The 17546-nt window shown below is 34.1% G+C and overlaps 1 protein-coding gene and 1 non-coding gene across 2 annotated transcripts in view; one reads left to right on the forward strand and one right to left on the reverse strand.

Moving 5' to 3' along the window:
• Positions 1-10982, reverse strand: part of LOC137645500 (uncharacterized) — a 202643-nt gene extending 191661 nt beyond the window's left edge. Inside the window, exons 1-2 of the mRNA XM_068378305.1 lie at positions 10972-10982; positions 10695-10842 (exon numbers count right to left, since the gene is read on the reverse strand). Of these exons, the coding sequence (XP_068234406.1) occupies positions 10695-10842; positions 10972-10982 (159 nt within the window). The remainder of the gene's footprint in view (positions 1-10694; positions 10843-10971) is intronic.
• TRNAL-UAG (transfer RNA leucine (anticodon UAG)) lies at positions 735-816 on the forward strand. Its single transcript has one exon. It is a non-coding gene; the product is annotated as a tRNA-Leu (tRNA).
• Positions 10983-17546: the final 6564 nt, after the last annotated feature.

The following is a 17546-nucleotide window of genomic DNA, read 5'->3' on the forward strand; positions in this document are numbered from 1 at the left end:
TTAGTCCCCTTGATTTGTCACCGGTTCAGTGGGATGGTGTTTGATGCCATGATTATTTTTGCATTTCAATAGCATTACTAGACATTCCAATAGGCATTCGAAACGTTGTATGTGCTGCAATAGGCTAGCCTATAATAGTCCTTAATAAAAAAAAAAAAAAAAAAAAAAAATTATTAGTGAATCCTATTTTCATTAATTAATATATTTATGATTAAATACTTAGTTTCCCCTCTTTTTGAAGACTTGCCAATATTTTTTGTAGTTACTACAAGCATTTCACAATGACACTTGGAAAAAAAAAACGAAAAAAAAACGGATGCCGTATCATTCCTTGATAAACGATTTTACTGTTCATCAAATATCATATCTGGATTAAGCATAAAAGAGGTGCATAAAAGGTAATAACTAACCATTTTGTTGTTCTGCAACATCATCAGTTTCGCATCATAGTTGCACAGATGAATAATTCAGGAAGCATCATGACATTTGCTTGTAGCAAAAGATTGACAACGTCATTCTCTATTGACTTCGATAGCCTTAACATCTCTTGATGTTAGTTATCCAAAGATGATTTGTCAAATCAAGAAACATCTTAAATACTGAACTCATAATAATTCATAAGCTTTAGAAAGTCGAGAAGATTTGTCAATAACTCAATTAAGAAATATAAATGAAAATAAGAAAAATGTCCTTGAATATAATCGCATGGTCAATCATTCTCTTGAAGTTTTCATGGTAGCGTGGCCGAGTGGTCTAAGGCGCTGGATTTAGGCTCCAGTCTCTCAGGAGGCGTGGGTTCGAATCCCACCGCTGCCAAAAATTTTTATATAGATTTATTTGATCTCAATGGCAATACCAGATCTAGCAAAATCTTCGATGACAAACACTCTCTAATCCGCGAACTTAACAAGTACTTAGCATTTCACTGCTGTTATTAGGATTGCTGAAGATAACCAAAACAAGTGGTACACACAGTAATAATGACGAACCTAAGGAAACAAGACAAATTTTGCAACTATAAATACCACTGACTTGGAATCAAGCTGAACTTATAGTTGTGACGTAGACACCAACCTAAATGTGACATCAAATTCGTCAGTAGAATAACCAATTTTGCAAATGTTTTGAATTACTTGTTGGCTAATTATAATATAACTCAACAAGACCAGAAATGATCAAAAGCATAACGCCTAAGTAATAAAACCAATCCCAATAAAATCAACAAAGAAAATAAGAGCAATTCGAAAAAAAATATTATTATGCAGTGCTTATTATACAAGAGATAAAAAACCTGAAAGTGTTCTATATATTGCAAATATAAAGATGTCGACTTGATGAAATTGGTACATTGTGCAATGTAAAACTGTCTTCCAATACAGCGACAACAGCAAGTGAAAGACAGGGATAAAGGATTTGATATGTTTAATTGATTCAACAAACAGGTTTCCCTATGAAATCTGTCCTACATACCTTTTGATGAACCTGACTATTCATTAAAGAACTGCAATTTCCAGAAACTTCTAGTAAGGAAAATCGCACCTAATACTATGAAAAGCCAAAGTATAGACGCATTAGTGAGGCTTAAGGTTTGAAGAACCTGTTTATGAGTTATTACGCAGCACAGGGGATTCAAGCGCTACATGTAAGATTAATATGATACCCTAATAGATGTGCATATGCTCCAGTCATTAATACAAAACAAAACTGGATGGAAATGATGTTAGGCAGCGGGCACCATGTTTAACCACGAAAGAAAAAATGGTAAAACTAAAACCTACATATTTTCATAGATTTTCCAAGTAGGAGTGACAAGCTGGTATTATTTTCTTAATTTAGTAACTTATTTTTGTGGGTGTCATAACGCGAGGTTCGTTAAGTTTTCTTTTTCTCTTTCTTTCCATTCGCCCTTTTTTTTATTAACAATCTTTTCTTAATGGCAGGATATTTATTGTCTCTGTCAAAAGTATTTTAAGTGCAAATGAACGATAAAGTTCAATAAGTAAAAAGAACCTTTTCGACCATAATTCCAGCCTCTTTAGGTTATTGTAATTCGAACGGCTTGGTTATCAAAAGGATATTATCATTGCTAAAAATTGCCAAATGAAAAGAGAGATAAAATATGATAAAAAAAAAACCATCGCCATCACACATACAAACTACAAGGGCACAGACACCTAGATAAAGGATATCCTGGATTATTCAATGCAACTCTGAGGCTGCACACTGCAGCTGCATACATCACAATGTGCTCTGTCAGTGAGTTTTGTTGTGTATCGATGGTGTTACAATATCCAATCTAAAGTTGATAACCACTATCACGATAGTCAAGAAGAACTGAGAAGCCAATATCACGGTATTAAAGTTGAATCTATACACAAATCAGTGTCTCGGTATCACATCTGATTTTGGGAACCGGTGAGGCAGCCTATAAGCTTAACTTTACAAACCAATTTCATAATATGAAAGCAGAATCTGAGGAATGGCATCTATGATAAATTTGATAACCAGCAGAGCGGCCATATTGAGATTGAAAACCAAAAACCCTTTATACCTTTATACCTGCAGAGTTTAAAATACAAAATCACGATATCCAACCGAATCCAGCAATCAAAAAGGAATTGAGTTCAACCCATGTTAAAAACTTGAAAATCCCTTTGTATAAATTTCCAGTTGAGAATAGTTCATTAATTTGCTTTTACGTGTAATAAAGTAATCTAAAAAACACGTAGCTATTATCTATAAATCTAAATCACGTACGTGGAATCTAAGCTTAATAGAGGAGACATAAGTTCTGCTGATATATACACATGATAAGATTGAATGTTATCGTCTTTAAATCTCTAAACAGACATTTCCCACATTTTTTTCTCCATTGTCAATACGTTATGAATGATGATTAGAAACTTACATTATCACTTTTAGGGTAATAATTTAGTTTCCTGAATCAATAACTTAATTTGCAGCCAATTGCAAATACTTATCATAAATAAAAAAAAAAAAAAGGTAACATCTGTGAAATCGCAGGTCATACACGCAATTGTAAAGGTTCTATTTCGTATAGGCGATTTACCTTTAAGCCATAAAAGAACATTTGATGCAATCTGTTATACGTAACACGAACCTCAGTCCCATTACTAGCAGGGGACAGGTTAGAATCTGTCTTGGCAAAAATAATTTCGTCATTCCTTTCCTTTCTTATTTCAAGATTTTCTGTAATGAAAAAAAAAAAAAAGGACAACAAGGAAATTCAGACAATACGGTCATTCCATTTAACATCATTATTATGACCAGTACACTTCATTTCTCAGTAACGAGTGTAACCTTAAATACTTATTTTTGTATCTGAAGACCGCCACGATATTCACAAATATTAAATTGCATCTTTCGTTATTAAACGTATAGCTGTCCACCTAACTTCATCAAGATCTTTGACTGAAATGTTTGGATAATGTGTGAACAGAAATATTTTTTCCTTTTCCTTTCTCGTCCCCGTGTTTCCATTTAGCCTATGTTCGAAATAGGTTGCATAATATTCTCGCATAAGCATAAGGACACTGTATATATATATATATATATATATATATATATATATATATATATATATATATATATATATATATATATATATATATATATATATGTGTGTGTGTGTGTGTGTGTGTGTGCGTGTGTGTTTGTGTATGTAAACGAATGTGCAACTGAACACATTTATATGCAGTTACTAAAACATAAATACCATATGTGGAAAACGATGCAATTACCAAAAGGCGTACAATACTGTATACCGTTACGTGCATTAATAAACGTTTGTATTCAGACCGCAAGAGAAGAGAGGGAGGGAGACAAGTCAGTAGAGGACCAAATACAGTTACATATCATCATGAGATAAAATGGACTTATGAAACAGAAACTGGCTATTTATCTCTCACAGATAAAAATATTTAGGATAAAACTTCAAGTGTCTCATTGCTTTCACTGTTTTTACCAGAGAGTTAAAGCTCATTTTATGATAAAAATGTTAAGTGCAACAGATAACTATACTTTAAACTTTTTAATTTACTTTTTATTTATTGGAATATTTGTTCTGACATCAATGAAATTAGGCCAAAGCTATACACTATGGAAATCTAAAGAAGGCTAATCAATTCTTTCCAAATTTTACAAATGTCTTTAGTTATTACCTCCAAATCTCATCATCATCTCCTCCTACGCCTATTGACGCAAAGAGCCTCGGTTAGATTTCGCTATTCGTCTCTATCTTGAGCTTTTTAATAAATACTTCACCGTTCATCTTCTCCTACCTCACGCTTCATAATCCTCAGTCATCTAGGCCTGGGTCTTCCAACCCTCTAGTGCCTTGTGGAGACCAGTTGAAAATTTGGTGAACTAATCTCTCTCGGGGAGTGCGAATAGAATGCCCAAACCATCTCCATCTATCCCTCCCCATGATCTCATCCACATATGGCGGTCAAGTAATCTCTCTTATTGTTTCATTTCTTGGCCTATGGCAAAAATCTCAATACAAGTTAAACTCTTTCGTTCTTCTGCCATTTACACTAATATAATTATTACACCATCATCCTAGTCACCATTTTCTTATCACAGCTTTAACAAACTTGTTGGAATCTCCTATTTCTACAGTTTTTCAATATCCCAATTTCCCAACATATTAATAAATATTAATGGTTCAGTCCCTTCATTTACTTCTTACTCTTTTACCATATTCCAGGAACCAACGCAATTGTCTTCTGTTCTTTCGATCATGAAATTCAAAACCAATAATCGTACTATTTTCTTGAACTGCATTACGCATAAGAATTCTATTGGACTTGAAATCTTCAATCACATCAAATATTCTAAAATGTTTCCTCACTCTCGTTGATGATATATCTACGTCTAGACTTTCTGAGTTATTATAATAATTTTTTCATGCTCTCTTGCTAATTTAGATGACGTTCACTGATAATGTCCTCCCTCTCCATCCCATTCCATTTCACCTCTCTCTCTCTCTCTCTCTCTCTCTCTCTCTCTCTCTCTCTCTCTCTCTCTCTCTCTCTCTCTCTCTCTCTCTCTCCCCATTAACTTAAAGGTATAAATATACGTACATTATCTATGCAGGTATACATACATTCTATTTAAACATACGTAAAGATGAACCAATTTATGATAAATAAAATTAAATACCGAATTTTGTTCGTTTCCACTAGAAAAAATTCAGTGATCTCATATGTTTCTGTCTTTGGTATCTAAAGTCAACCCTACATCATCTAAGATATATGTTAGTGGTCAGTGGTCACTCATTAGCGATCTTTTGTATAAAAAAAAAAAAAAAAAAAAAAATATTAGTAATGTGCGGATGACTACTAGTTGGTGGACTTTATGTCTTGAAGATAAATCTTTTTCGACAACATGAGTTACAAACATGTTATATTTTTTTTATTTTCTGGCCCATATTTGTGAATGTTTCTTTGCAAATCTTTTGCAGGAAGCGATAACTGCTGCTCGAAATATAACGTTACCAAGAAGAAAAACAAAGCGCTAACCTTCACTTTTTGTAGGTCTATGTGTTATAATTTGTTACCCATTTTATTCTATAAACAAGTTGTCATGAGCGGTCACCCGAGATAAGTTTTAATTGATTACACCAATACCAATTCGTAGTTTAAAATTCCCTTTTTTCAGATGATTAGATAAAGAATCTTCAGCCATATCGATAACTTTAAATGACAAGGGCCCTAGTTGGTCTCTCAACCGCCGTGAGGACGGAAAGTGGCAGCAGACGTTTGCCCTCCATCAAAGCTTTCCTGTTTATTGTGCAATGGCCCCATCTTTCGAAAACTTTTAGAACGATTATTTTCACTTATGGAAGCTCTGATACGTCATCGCTGAATTACTTTAAAATTCCGACGCAATTTTCTATAGTGCACTACGGGACAACAGAGAGCCAGTAGGCTTTCGACAAGGTTTACGGAACAAGACAGATCTCAGTCACATTTGAGTGAGAGACATATAGGCCTATATCGTCAAGTATCATAAGCCGGAGAGATGGTTTTCAAGGTTCTATCAAAAGTCAAAATAAAGGTGGACCTCAGGCCTAAGGTGGAAAGCTTCGTGTTTCGGCTTCATTACAAGTACACCTACACCATCTTTATGGTGTGCATGCTCTTGACCACATTATACGATGCCATAGGTAAGAGCTATCTTGTTCTTGTTTTTGGTTTTCAAATATTTCTTACCAATCATCTCTTCTTCCTTTGTCTGATTGGGGGAGAATACAGGTTCAGTTTTACATTTTACAACCAAACAAATAGTGACGAATTCTTCGGTGATTTGAACAGGGAGTTAAGATCTAACTTTCAACCTCGACTAAAAAAAAATTCAAATTCTTATGTGTATATGGAGGTTGGGCAACTCTTCCACTAAGTCTTGGAATTTCCCATTATTATTATTATTATTATTATTATTATTATTATTTGCTAAGCTACAACCCTAGCTGGAAAAGCAAAATGCTATAAGCCCAGGGGCCCCAACAGGGAAAATAGCCCAGTAAGGAAAGGAAAGAAGGAAAAATAAAATATTTTAAGAAGAGTAACATTAAAATAAATATTTCCTATATAAACTATGAAAACTTTAACAAAACATCCCATCTTTACTTATTCCCTTATTCAAAAAACAAGCTGAAAGCCGTTGGTATTTTTGTCTAAACGAGCTACTGTACCCCAAATTTATTACATCCCCTTACACATAAACACCCAGGTGCGCATTGTGATAGGCATGCACTGCTAACATCAGCCATACAGAGATCTGTGGTATACTTGGTAGCTAGTCAATATAGCGAGCTGTTACTAGAATGGCTAACTAACTCACCACAATAAATTTATGTTATCGCTTACTGCAGGGACTTGTTCGTTATACCAAAGTAGTCTGATCAGTGTTTCTACGAATGATCTCCATGAGAGGTCAGACGTCATGAGCCCATAAACCCTGTGATAACCATGTAGCAGGGCGTGGAGCTAGCGACTAGGCCTATATCCAAAAAGATATTTTGAAAACTGGAATTGTAGTACTTTTTCAATCCACTAAAGCTCTCTCTCTCTCTCTCTCTCTCTCTCTCTCTCTCTCTCACGCCCCAATATTAAACACTACTCAGGATTGATATAATTTACTGATACAGCACCCCATTCACTTCTATGAGAGAAGTAAGACGGCACCCTGTCCCAGTGGTCAAGCTGTGACAGACTATCAACCTACTACCACTATCCCCGAGTCCACCCAGTGGTAAATGTATACCAAGTATTTTACTGGGTTCAAGAAAAACTTGTGGTAACAAAATCATCGTATAAGCCCTTTCGAGAAACCTAAAGAGAATACGCACACTGGAGGGATATGATGGATAGTGTGGGACTAGAGGAAGATGATGCAAGGAATAGAGATGAATGGAGAAAGGTGACTAGAGTGGCTGACCTTGCTATATAGTGGGAATAGAGAAGAGAGAGAGAGAGAGAGAGAGAGAGAGAGAGAGAGAGAGAGAGAGATTACACGCTTTTGTGCATTGTAGATGAACTCTGTTTTTAATTAGTTAAGCCAATTTCTTATCTATTTGTTTTGTATGATGTAAATTTAATCCCGTAACCCTATAGCTTTCCACGCCACACTATCTTCGTTTAAGAGTGACACTTAAGAGTGACATCAAGGGCCATCTCGTTTCTTCGCTAATGGCCCGGAGCTCTTAACTTGAGGTGTAAAACACTGATTGGTTGTTACAGTCTTAAATCCTGATGAAAAGGAAAAAAAAACTCAGATGGACGAACGTTATCTATTAAATACATACACAGTTAGCATAATGCAATAACAGTAATCAAACTAGAAGTAGTTTTCTATAGAATTATGAAAGGCTCTTTTGAGCATTCATGAAAGAACACGCATGATAAATGATCAACTTTCTGAAGGACCTATACGGTGAGACATTAATGTCTCTTGGTTGAAGATGAACCAAGTGTTTCACATTTTACAGGATTATGATGAAAACAGAGCCCCTCTCTGTATGCTGTTAAAGCCACCACCGTCTTAAATTGTAGCTAAGTCAATTGGTGTCACTCCGGTTCAAAAGTGTTTACGTTTCGTATCGTTCATGACAGCAGACACCACGAATTGACTCCAGTGCACTTTTAGATTTGTTTACATTTGAAGCCATCACAGATAAAAGATCTTCTTTATCTGAAGGCGAGTTTCTGTTTTGTCTTTCCATTAACATCAAATGCAATCTGCGACGCAGATGAAATTGCATATAAGCGTCAGTATTCACTCAGCCGTTGATTTAATGATATGGACTTATCAATTATGCAGAGGTCGTCTGGCGCTTGTGGCCACGTCTAATTTTGACTAAGTAGAAATAATACAGATTTGTATCAGTGTTACTATAAGGACTCGTTAAGACAATTATATCAAAGCGTAAAATTACATTGGATTGCTAAATGCATCTTTGAATAAACCATCAAGTTCAATTAATGATAGAACTGGAATTTGATTTGTAAGGGAAAACGGTTTTAGTGATACATAAACGATCACTCTGATACTAATTGAGGGAAATGAGCTGGGGTTAGATGACAAAGATTTGACGAAGCTTTACATGATGCATTCTTAGTATCTAATAAAAATAAATAATAATAAAAACTGAAACCACTTCAGTTTAAACAGCCCTCATCTTTACCGGTCTTTTCATGTGCTACCTGTAGGCCGACCCTATGCCGCTGAAACGCCACTGAACCTACTTCAGCAGCTTCATCATCGCAGGATGCTTTAGATTATTCAGAAAGTTAACGTAACCAGGTGAAATTGAAGCTAGATAGATGCTCTAATTAGATAAATTGTTTTAGTAGAATGTAAATAACTATATTTCAGTGCGAAAAAATATTTTCAACACTGAAAAGGAAACGTACCTTGAAACTGGTTGTAAAATATAACTATTCTTCTTTAAACGTGTATAATATTATATTTGTTACAGCTCCTGTCACCATTGCTTAAAATAGATTTCAACACAATGGAAATAATTGTTGCACAAATGTTTTTATTTTTTCAGAGGAGAAAGTATAAAGAGAAAAATAGAAGAAAAATAGGTAAAGCGTAGTCTCTCTTCAGTATTACTTAGTTAACAGTACGTCATCACTATGTCCGCTGTGCTTCAAAGCTAAAACGCAATCTTTTATATCGCAAAGAACTAAATTGTATCAACACTTTGCACAGCAAAAATTTTTCCGAAACCTTATAAAACAATAAGTGAGGAGAGAGGGGGCGATTAAATATATCATTTTGTAGATTTGTGTATGAGATGTATAAAGAATAACATCATAATCTCTTTTTAACCATGAAATACACTGAGCCCTCGGTGAACGGACGCCAAATATATCTTTCCTGAGCCATCACTTCCAGTATAAACCTTATACTCTCCCAAGTCCTGAACTAGAGGTCTATTTAATCTTTCATCTCTGTCTTGACAGCCCAAACAATGATAGGTGCGCATGTATTCATGCTTACAGATTTGCTTATAAACCAAGTTTGTAGATAATAACATGGCAAAGTTGTGCACTTATACAAGTTCGTATCCTTTCATTTGTAAGAAATCAGCATATACTTATAAAAGAAAAACTATTTCACACCAAAAAAAATGCAAATGAGAACTACAGTGGCCTCATGTTTTAAGTCATCATTCTCGAATAACTCCTCCCAGGAGACGTAATGAAAAACAATTGTAAAAACATAATTTGGTCCAAATGATATTTTTCGACGGAGGTTTTACTGCCAACATTGCCCAAGTGTGACATGAGAACAAACGCGAAACGCAAACGTAAATAGCTTTTTATGAAGCTATTTTATTTTTTATCTCTCTCTCTCTCTCTCTCTCTCTCTCTCTCTCTCTCTCTCTCTCTGAATAATGATGAAAAAAACGGGAGGGTGATGAGTAAGAATGTAAGTGATGACTGTAATGCTAGAAAAGGAAAACGGATAATGGAGTCAGATAAACCTTCTATGTTTTTTTATTATAAACGAGTGAGTTGAGGGAAGCTATGGAGTTGCAGAATATGAGAGAGAGAGAGAGAGAGAGAGAGAGAGAGAGAGAGAGAGAAATGGCACGGAAGAGACGAACATCGACATTAAATTTTCCAGTATGCTGGAATTGCCAGTCGATACCGAATTTATTATTTGATTTTTAGTTTTACCCCATTAATAAGTTTGTCAGCCTATACATAAAAGTCTCCTCTGTATGAATATATACACAGGTATAGTTTCTCCATGTTACTATCCGAAAATATGAATAAAAACTTGTTAAATACCGTTTTGTATACTTCAGAAACAACGTGCAAGCACATTGGTGAGAGGCGATTGCTGCCTAGCTCGGAGGAACGGTGACAAGGTGCAACAATAGGCCTAGGCCTATTTTATATCAATCGAAATTTTCGTACTGATAACATTCTATGTAACGATAAGGATATTAATAATAATACATCATAGAAAATAAGATTATTCCACAATATTCCTTAGAGATAGTGCAGAATTGTGTTAACATAGGATAAAAAAGTAGTATTAAAAACACCTAACCTAAACTAGGGAGTATATCGGTCATCCCGAATCTAGCCTAAACTTTCATTAAAGGAATTTGCATTACACAAATTATTAATTCAAGGTAATATACTTACACTGAATGACGCTTGTCGTAATCTCACTCTCCATCTCGAGGATACCGGTTGTTCATCACGCCAACGAGCGGTTTTTAATAGTAACGCATCGAAGGTTAGCAAAGTACGAAGCCAACACCATGTCCTTTCTGGGTTTGCTACAATAGAACTTCTTTACATATTTGATATTTAAACACAAGCACGCATAATTCCACGGGAATCTTATGTTAACACTACACAGGTTGCAGAAACGACTTGGTTCAAGGATTCAAAGTGCACTGATTTTAGCGCGTCCGACCGCACCAACATATTTGGAAACACTGAGGACCGAAACGAAATCACAATTTCTACAAAAAAGTTAGGATTACCAACCACAAAGATATACCATACAAAGTTTCTAAAAGTTATATATATATATATATATATATATATATATATATATATATATATATATATATATATATTATATAATATATATATATATATATATATATATGTATATATATATATATATATATATATATATATATATATATATATATATATATATATATATATATATATGCGTGTGTGTGTATGTGTGTGTGTGTGTGTCATACACGTGGTCGACTATTTTGAAATTACATTTCCACTAAGGGCTGCCAATACTTTTTGGTAAAGTATTGGAAACTGGTCTGAAATGAAACTTTAGTCATCGGACTTAATAATGTAATATGTGTGGTGCTCTTTTTGCGATGCAACTTCCGATAAATATTTATAGGCATATATTACTAGTAAGTGGACAACTTATATAGGAAATATTTAATTCAATGTTGTTACTATTTTTAAAATATTTTATTTTTCCTTGTTTCCTTTCCTCACTGGGCTATTTTCCCTGTTGAAGCCCCTGGGCTTATAGCATCCTGCTTTTCCTACTAGGGTTGTAGCTTAGCATTTAATAATAATAATAATAATAATAATAATAACAATGTCGCTCTAGGTCTAGTGGCATAATAGAGACTATACCATAGGCCTTTACTAAGTAAAGAATAATAGCCTAGCTAAGGCCGGGCTTCTGGTAGATCATCAACCGACAATTTTAACATTTAGTGAAAGCCGTTCGTACAAGCTTTTGGCTATTGCACACATTAAAAGATCCCAAAACAAAGGTTGCTTTATTTTTATATACATCATGGGAATCAACAGTAAAAGTATGTTGGATAGTCTGAACAACAATGGTAACCGGTAGAAAGCTCATTTCAACGTTTACTTTAAGCGAATAAGATTTATTATCGGATATGTATATAATCGGTTCAGAGCACGAAGTCTGATTAATTTGGGGTAGGTAGCCTATTTTTGTAAGTGATTTATCTCTAGCCATATGCCAAATCAACTGTCGAACATGCACATCCCCCCCCCCTTACTTCCTCTCATCCATGTGGTATTCGAAACTGATATTCTGTGATGTATATGGTAAAGGTGCAACAATAGGCCTAGGTCTATTCGTTTACATCAAGCGTAGTTTTCGTACTGATAACATTCTATGTAATGATAAGGATATTACTAATAATGTTTCATAAAAACTAAGATTATTCCTTATAGATAGATCAGAATTATTGTATAATATTTAAGAAAAATAACTAGACATACGGGTATCTCAGTCATACCGAATCTAATCAAAGCTTTCATTGAAGGAATTCACATTAAACAAATGAATCATGTAAGCTAATTTACTAACACCGAATAAGGCCAGCTGTAAGTTTCCATGTTCATCTCAGTGATACGGTTATTCATTACACCAAAGGACAGTTTTCAAGAATAGACTCACCGAACGCTAGCAAGTACGAAGCCAACTCGGTGTCCTTTCTGTGTTTGCAAAATTAAAGTTCACTGCATATTTGATATTTGACCATACACACATAATTCAAGGGGAACCTTGGGATAAAACCACAAAGGTTGCGAATCTACCGGTGAAGAAACGAGTAGGGCCGAAGGTTTAAAAAAAGCACTGATTTCAATGTAACCGACCCCTTACATATTAGGAAACACTGACTTGGATCGAGCTGAAATAATGATTCTTAGTAAAAAGTTAGTTTTGCCAACCATACGCATATACCGTAAAAAAGTATATATATATATATATATATATATATATATATATATATATATATATATATATATATATATATATATATATATGTGTGTGTGTGTGTGTGTGTGTGTGTGTGTGTGTGTGTCATACACGTGATCAAATATTATGAAACTACATTTCCAGTCTCGGGGGAAAGGGTTGGCAATGCTTTTTGGTAAAGTATTTGGAACTAGTTCTGAAATGAAACTTTAGTCACCGGACTTATTATGTAGTACGTTTTCTGCTCTTGCGATGCAACTTCCGATAAATATTAATAGGCATATATTGCTGACAAGTGGACAATAGTACCACAACTGTCGTTCTAGGTCTAGTGACATAAGGACTTGTGAGAAAATGTCATAGGCTTTTACTTAGTAAAGAATAGCCTAGCTAATGCCGTGCTTCTGGTGGGGGATATTGGTTGACGGTTTCATCAACCGATATTTTCAATAACTGTCGAAAGACGTTCGTGCAACCTTTCGCACACATTCAAAGGCACCAAAAACAAAGGTTTCTTTGTTTTTCTATACACCATGTGAAAATTTCAAGGTATGTGGTGTGTTATCTGAACGAGAGTAACCGGAGGAAAGCTCAATCTAATATATTTTTTTTTCTTTTAACCGAATAAGATGCATTATCGGGTTGTCTAAAGTTGACTTGATTGAGAGAACGAAGTTCGTTCAGGTAGGGTGGGGGAGGGGGGGTTAGCTTGGTAGGTCGTTTACCTGTAGCTATACTGCCATATCAACTATCTAACATGCGTCTCTCTCTCTCTCTCTCTCTCTCTCTCTCTCTCTCTCTCTCTCTCTCTCTCTCTCTCTCTCTTATTACCCCATCTATGTGATATTTTGTATGTAATGTAAGTACCAAAGAAAGATACATAGTATAATAAGGGTCGATGTTTAGGATTATGACAAATATTTGTTTAAATTCTATGACACGTGGGAGAGATTTTTCCGTCTTCTACCTTGTGGTGGCGGTCGGCGGGAAGTCCCAGGAATTTTTTTTATCTCTTATTATAAATATACAATTGTATTTTATCGGTATACGTTATTTACGTAATTATTTATTACAGTAATATAACAAAAATATAGATATGAACTTATACAGTATTTTACAGGGGGAAAAATACAGTAAATCAAAATCAAAATATAGTTTAAAAATTATTTTGTTACATGCTTAGATATATTGCTTGTATACCTACATTTATAATAAAAAAAAATATGATATCTTGGCAGCTATTGTTGTGTTTATTACGCATCCAAGAACAATATAAAAAGCCGGTTATCAATAAAATGGCAGACTTTGTATCAATGTTTGATTTTCCTGTTATATTACAAAATAATGATTTCAAGAAACTATAACCATTTAGTTAACAGCATCTCCTGAGAACAGAATTAAGCAATTTTTCTACATCTTACAAATGCAAAAGATAAGCTGTTTCGATGCATTAGTCACATTTTGAATCTTAATTTCAACAAATGAATCCTTCGTTTTGTTGCCAGTGACTCAAGAATAACCTATATACAAATATCCTACCTTCTATTATGATGACTGTACTAATGATGCTTCCTCAATTTTTTTTTTCCATTTAAAAGTGGGATCATTATTTTCTACTACTGCAGTTTCTTTCCTCCGGATGATTGAATACATTTCTCTGGTATTCATAACAAAGAAAGAAAGTCGTTTGATTATACTTCATGTTGGTACGAAAAATGACTTCCGTAGAACAGCGAATTAGACTTATTGATATGATGGAGGTGGTGTGGATTATAGTAGAGAAATTATATATATATATATATATATATATATATATATATATATATATATATATATATATATATATATATATATATATATATATATATATATAAAAGAGTGTGGGTAGGTAAAGAGCCGTTAATCTGATAATGCCGGTCGCAGCGTCACACCAACGGAAATTCCTACACCTTAAACCGACTGCATGCTACGGACACATTATAGTTTATTGTAATTTGTATGAAAATTACTACAAGAATGTTTCACGAAAAAATTCAGGATTTACAAAGTAAAAACAATTATTGGGAGGCGAATCACATACAAATTATTTAGGAATTGCTTTTCTTTTTTTTCAATATTGTTAGGCTTACCTGTAGACTATCTTCAAAACTCTATATTAGAAAAAATGAATATTGATCCAAAGCCTTAGATCTTAGACGCTCACTGGAAATACACACACACACACACACACACACACTATATATATATTTATATATATATATATATATATATATATATATATATATATATATATATATATATATATATATATATATATATATATATATATTGGTAAGATCATAAATTATTGATATCTGCACCATCATTGATAGGCATAGCTTTTTAACTTACACTCAACACAGAAAAACTGCAGGTAAATACTACATCTAGGAACATAAATTAAAATAAAAATGTCATTAAAAGTATAAATATGCCCAGCCATGTAATTGAGAAATATAACAGGCACGTATCTACCTTCTAAACTTAGATTGCTCACACCGCGGAGCTTTTTCCTACCCCAGTCCCCGGAGTAGCTATAGTTTCCTTGTTTCTTAGTGCCTGCAATGAAATTATTCTCAGCATGACCTATTTTTGAAAAGTCTAATGAAGATATCAATATTTCTTCCTTGGTATAATCGGCATATACATCACCACCATGATCATCATCCTTATTTATTTGAAGATTCTTTCTAATCAGCCCTCTCTCGGTCCATGTAGACTGGAGGCCCCGATACTTAATCAATTTCTCCTGTATCAGAACTATTTTTGAATGATTGTATCCATCAACTTCAAATCCATCTAAGAAGCTGATTGACAGATATACAGTAGGCCTAAACTGGCATTGAGACCTCTATGGTCACAGGTAACGGTCTAACAAACAATTTGAGATGTAAACAACTGCAGTCATGGAAATGGGTCTATGATGGAACATAAAACACACACACACACACACACACCCACACACACACACGAGCGCGCGCACGACTCCCAAACCCATACATTCGGAGGCTTGAGTAGGCCATTATAACTTGGACAAACATTTCACAGAAACACTTATAGCCTTTTTTGATACTTTTTCGTTTTTACCATTTGCCAAAAAAAAAAAAAAAAAAAAAAATTAATGGAGTTCATAGTGGCCATGTAAGATACGGATGAAGTTTCAGTTTCTTATTTTCATTCACGCAAAATAGATTCCAAGATCTTCACTGGAAAATTAATTCCATTAAACAATAGAAATATTTCTGTGGAATCATTGCTTCCGGCTGACATACGGACATACGGATCTGTGGTGACAAAATATGTGATATCCGTTAAGAATATATATATATATATATATATATATATATATATATATATATATATATATATATATATATATATATATATATATATATATATATATATATATATATATATATATATATATATATATATATATATATATATATATATATATATATATATATATATATATATATATATAACGAACTTTAAGACCTAGACCGTGCCTTGACATTGAGATTGTAATTTCTTATGTCGTTAACTGAGTTTTGGGCTTGCCGAGTGGTTTCCGGTTTCCTGTCGGATGGTTTCCCAATGACTCAAATACCATGAAGTACAAGCTATGAAATTCAACCGTTACTTATCACAATGCAATGTGCGTTTCATTCTTATCGACGATACTGCTCGACTCTGATTGTCAGTAATGTTAGAATAATAATTAGGTTTCTAATCATAGACCAATATTACTCATCATTACTCATCATCTTGGCGTACACAAACACCCTCTTTATCTTAGTTTATTTATTTATTTATGTTTAAATGCTTATTTATTTACCTAATACAAAATTTTCTTCTTTTTCTTATCATCGTTTTCTTCACTGGTGTGATTTCTATTTTTAAAAGTTTGAGGAAAATTTTATGGCCTCGAGAGTTTATGGAATTTGAAAATAATCATCAAAACGAAACTTCATTAGGCCAATGATAATTGCGAATGAATTTTTATCTTATCATCACCCAGCTAACAGGGAGCTATGGTTAAACTACTTTTATTTCGAAGTGAAATTAATCTCCCTGCCGTTTCTCTGAGAATATTTCGAATCTTAAGGCATAAGTATGCTATAAACCTGAAGATAAACCTTAGGTTTATCTCTATTGTTATGAGATGTAACGGCAAACCTTATCTCCGAAGACCTCGTGAAAGGAACCAGTGGATTATCTTTGTGCTTGTCTTGTAGGGGCCTTATCGGAAAATTTTAGATAACGACATATATGCGCCAAGGCTTTGATAAGCCTTATTACCTCCCACAAGGAGGTTGTGAAATCGAATCGGTTTATTTATTGGATTTGTCTGTCTGCCTGTGGACAGGATTGCGTCAAAACTACAAGACGGATTTTGGCGAAATTCTCACCACAGATAGATCTTAGGTCATGGATGACGCCATTAAACTTTGGGGATGATCCTGATCTGGATCCGGATACTAGATCTGGGTTTGAATTTTTCGTCATTTTAAAGATAACGTCACAACAAATTAACGGATTTTGTCGAAATTTTCACCACAGATAGATCTTAGGTCATGGATGACGCCATTAAACTTTAGAGATGATCCGGATCTGGATCCGGATACTAGATCTGGGTTTGAATTTTTCGTCATTTTAAAGATAACGTCAAAACAAATTAACGGATTTTGGCGAAATTTCCACCACAGATAGACCTTAGGGCA

The sequence above is a fragment of the Palaemon carinicauda genome, chromosome 8 (assembly GCF_036898095.1).
Source record: "Palaemon carinicauda isolate YSFRI2023 chromosome 8, ASM3689809v2, whole genome shotgun sequence".
NCBI lineage: Eukaryota > Metazoa > Arthropoda > Malacostraca > Decapoda > Palaemonidae > Palaemon > Palaemon carinicauda.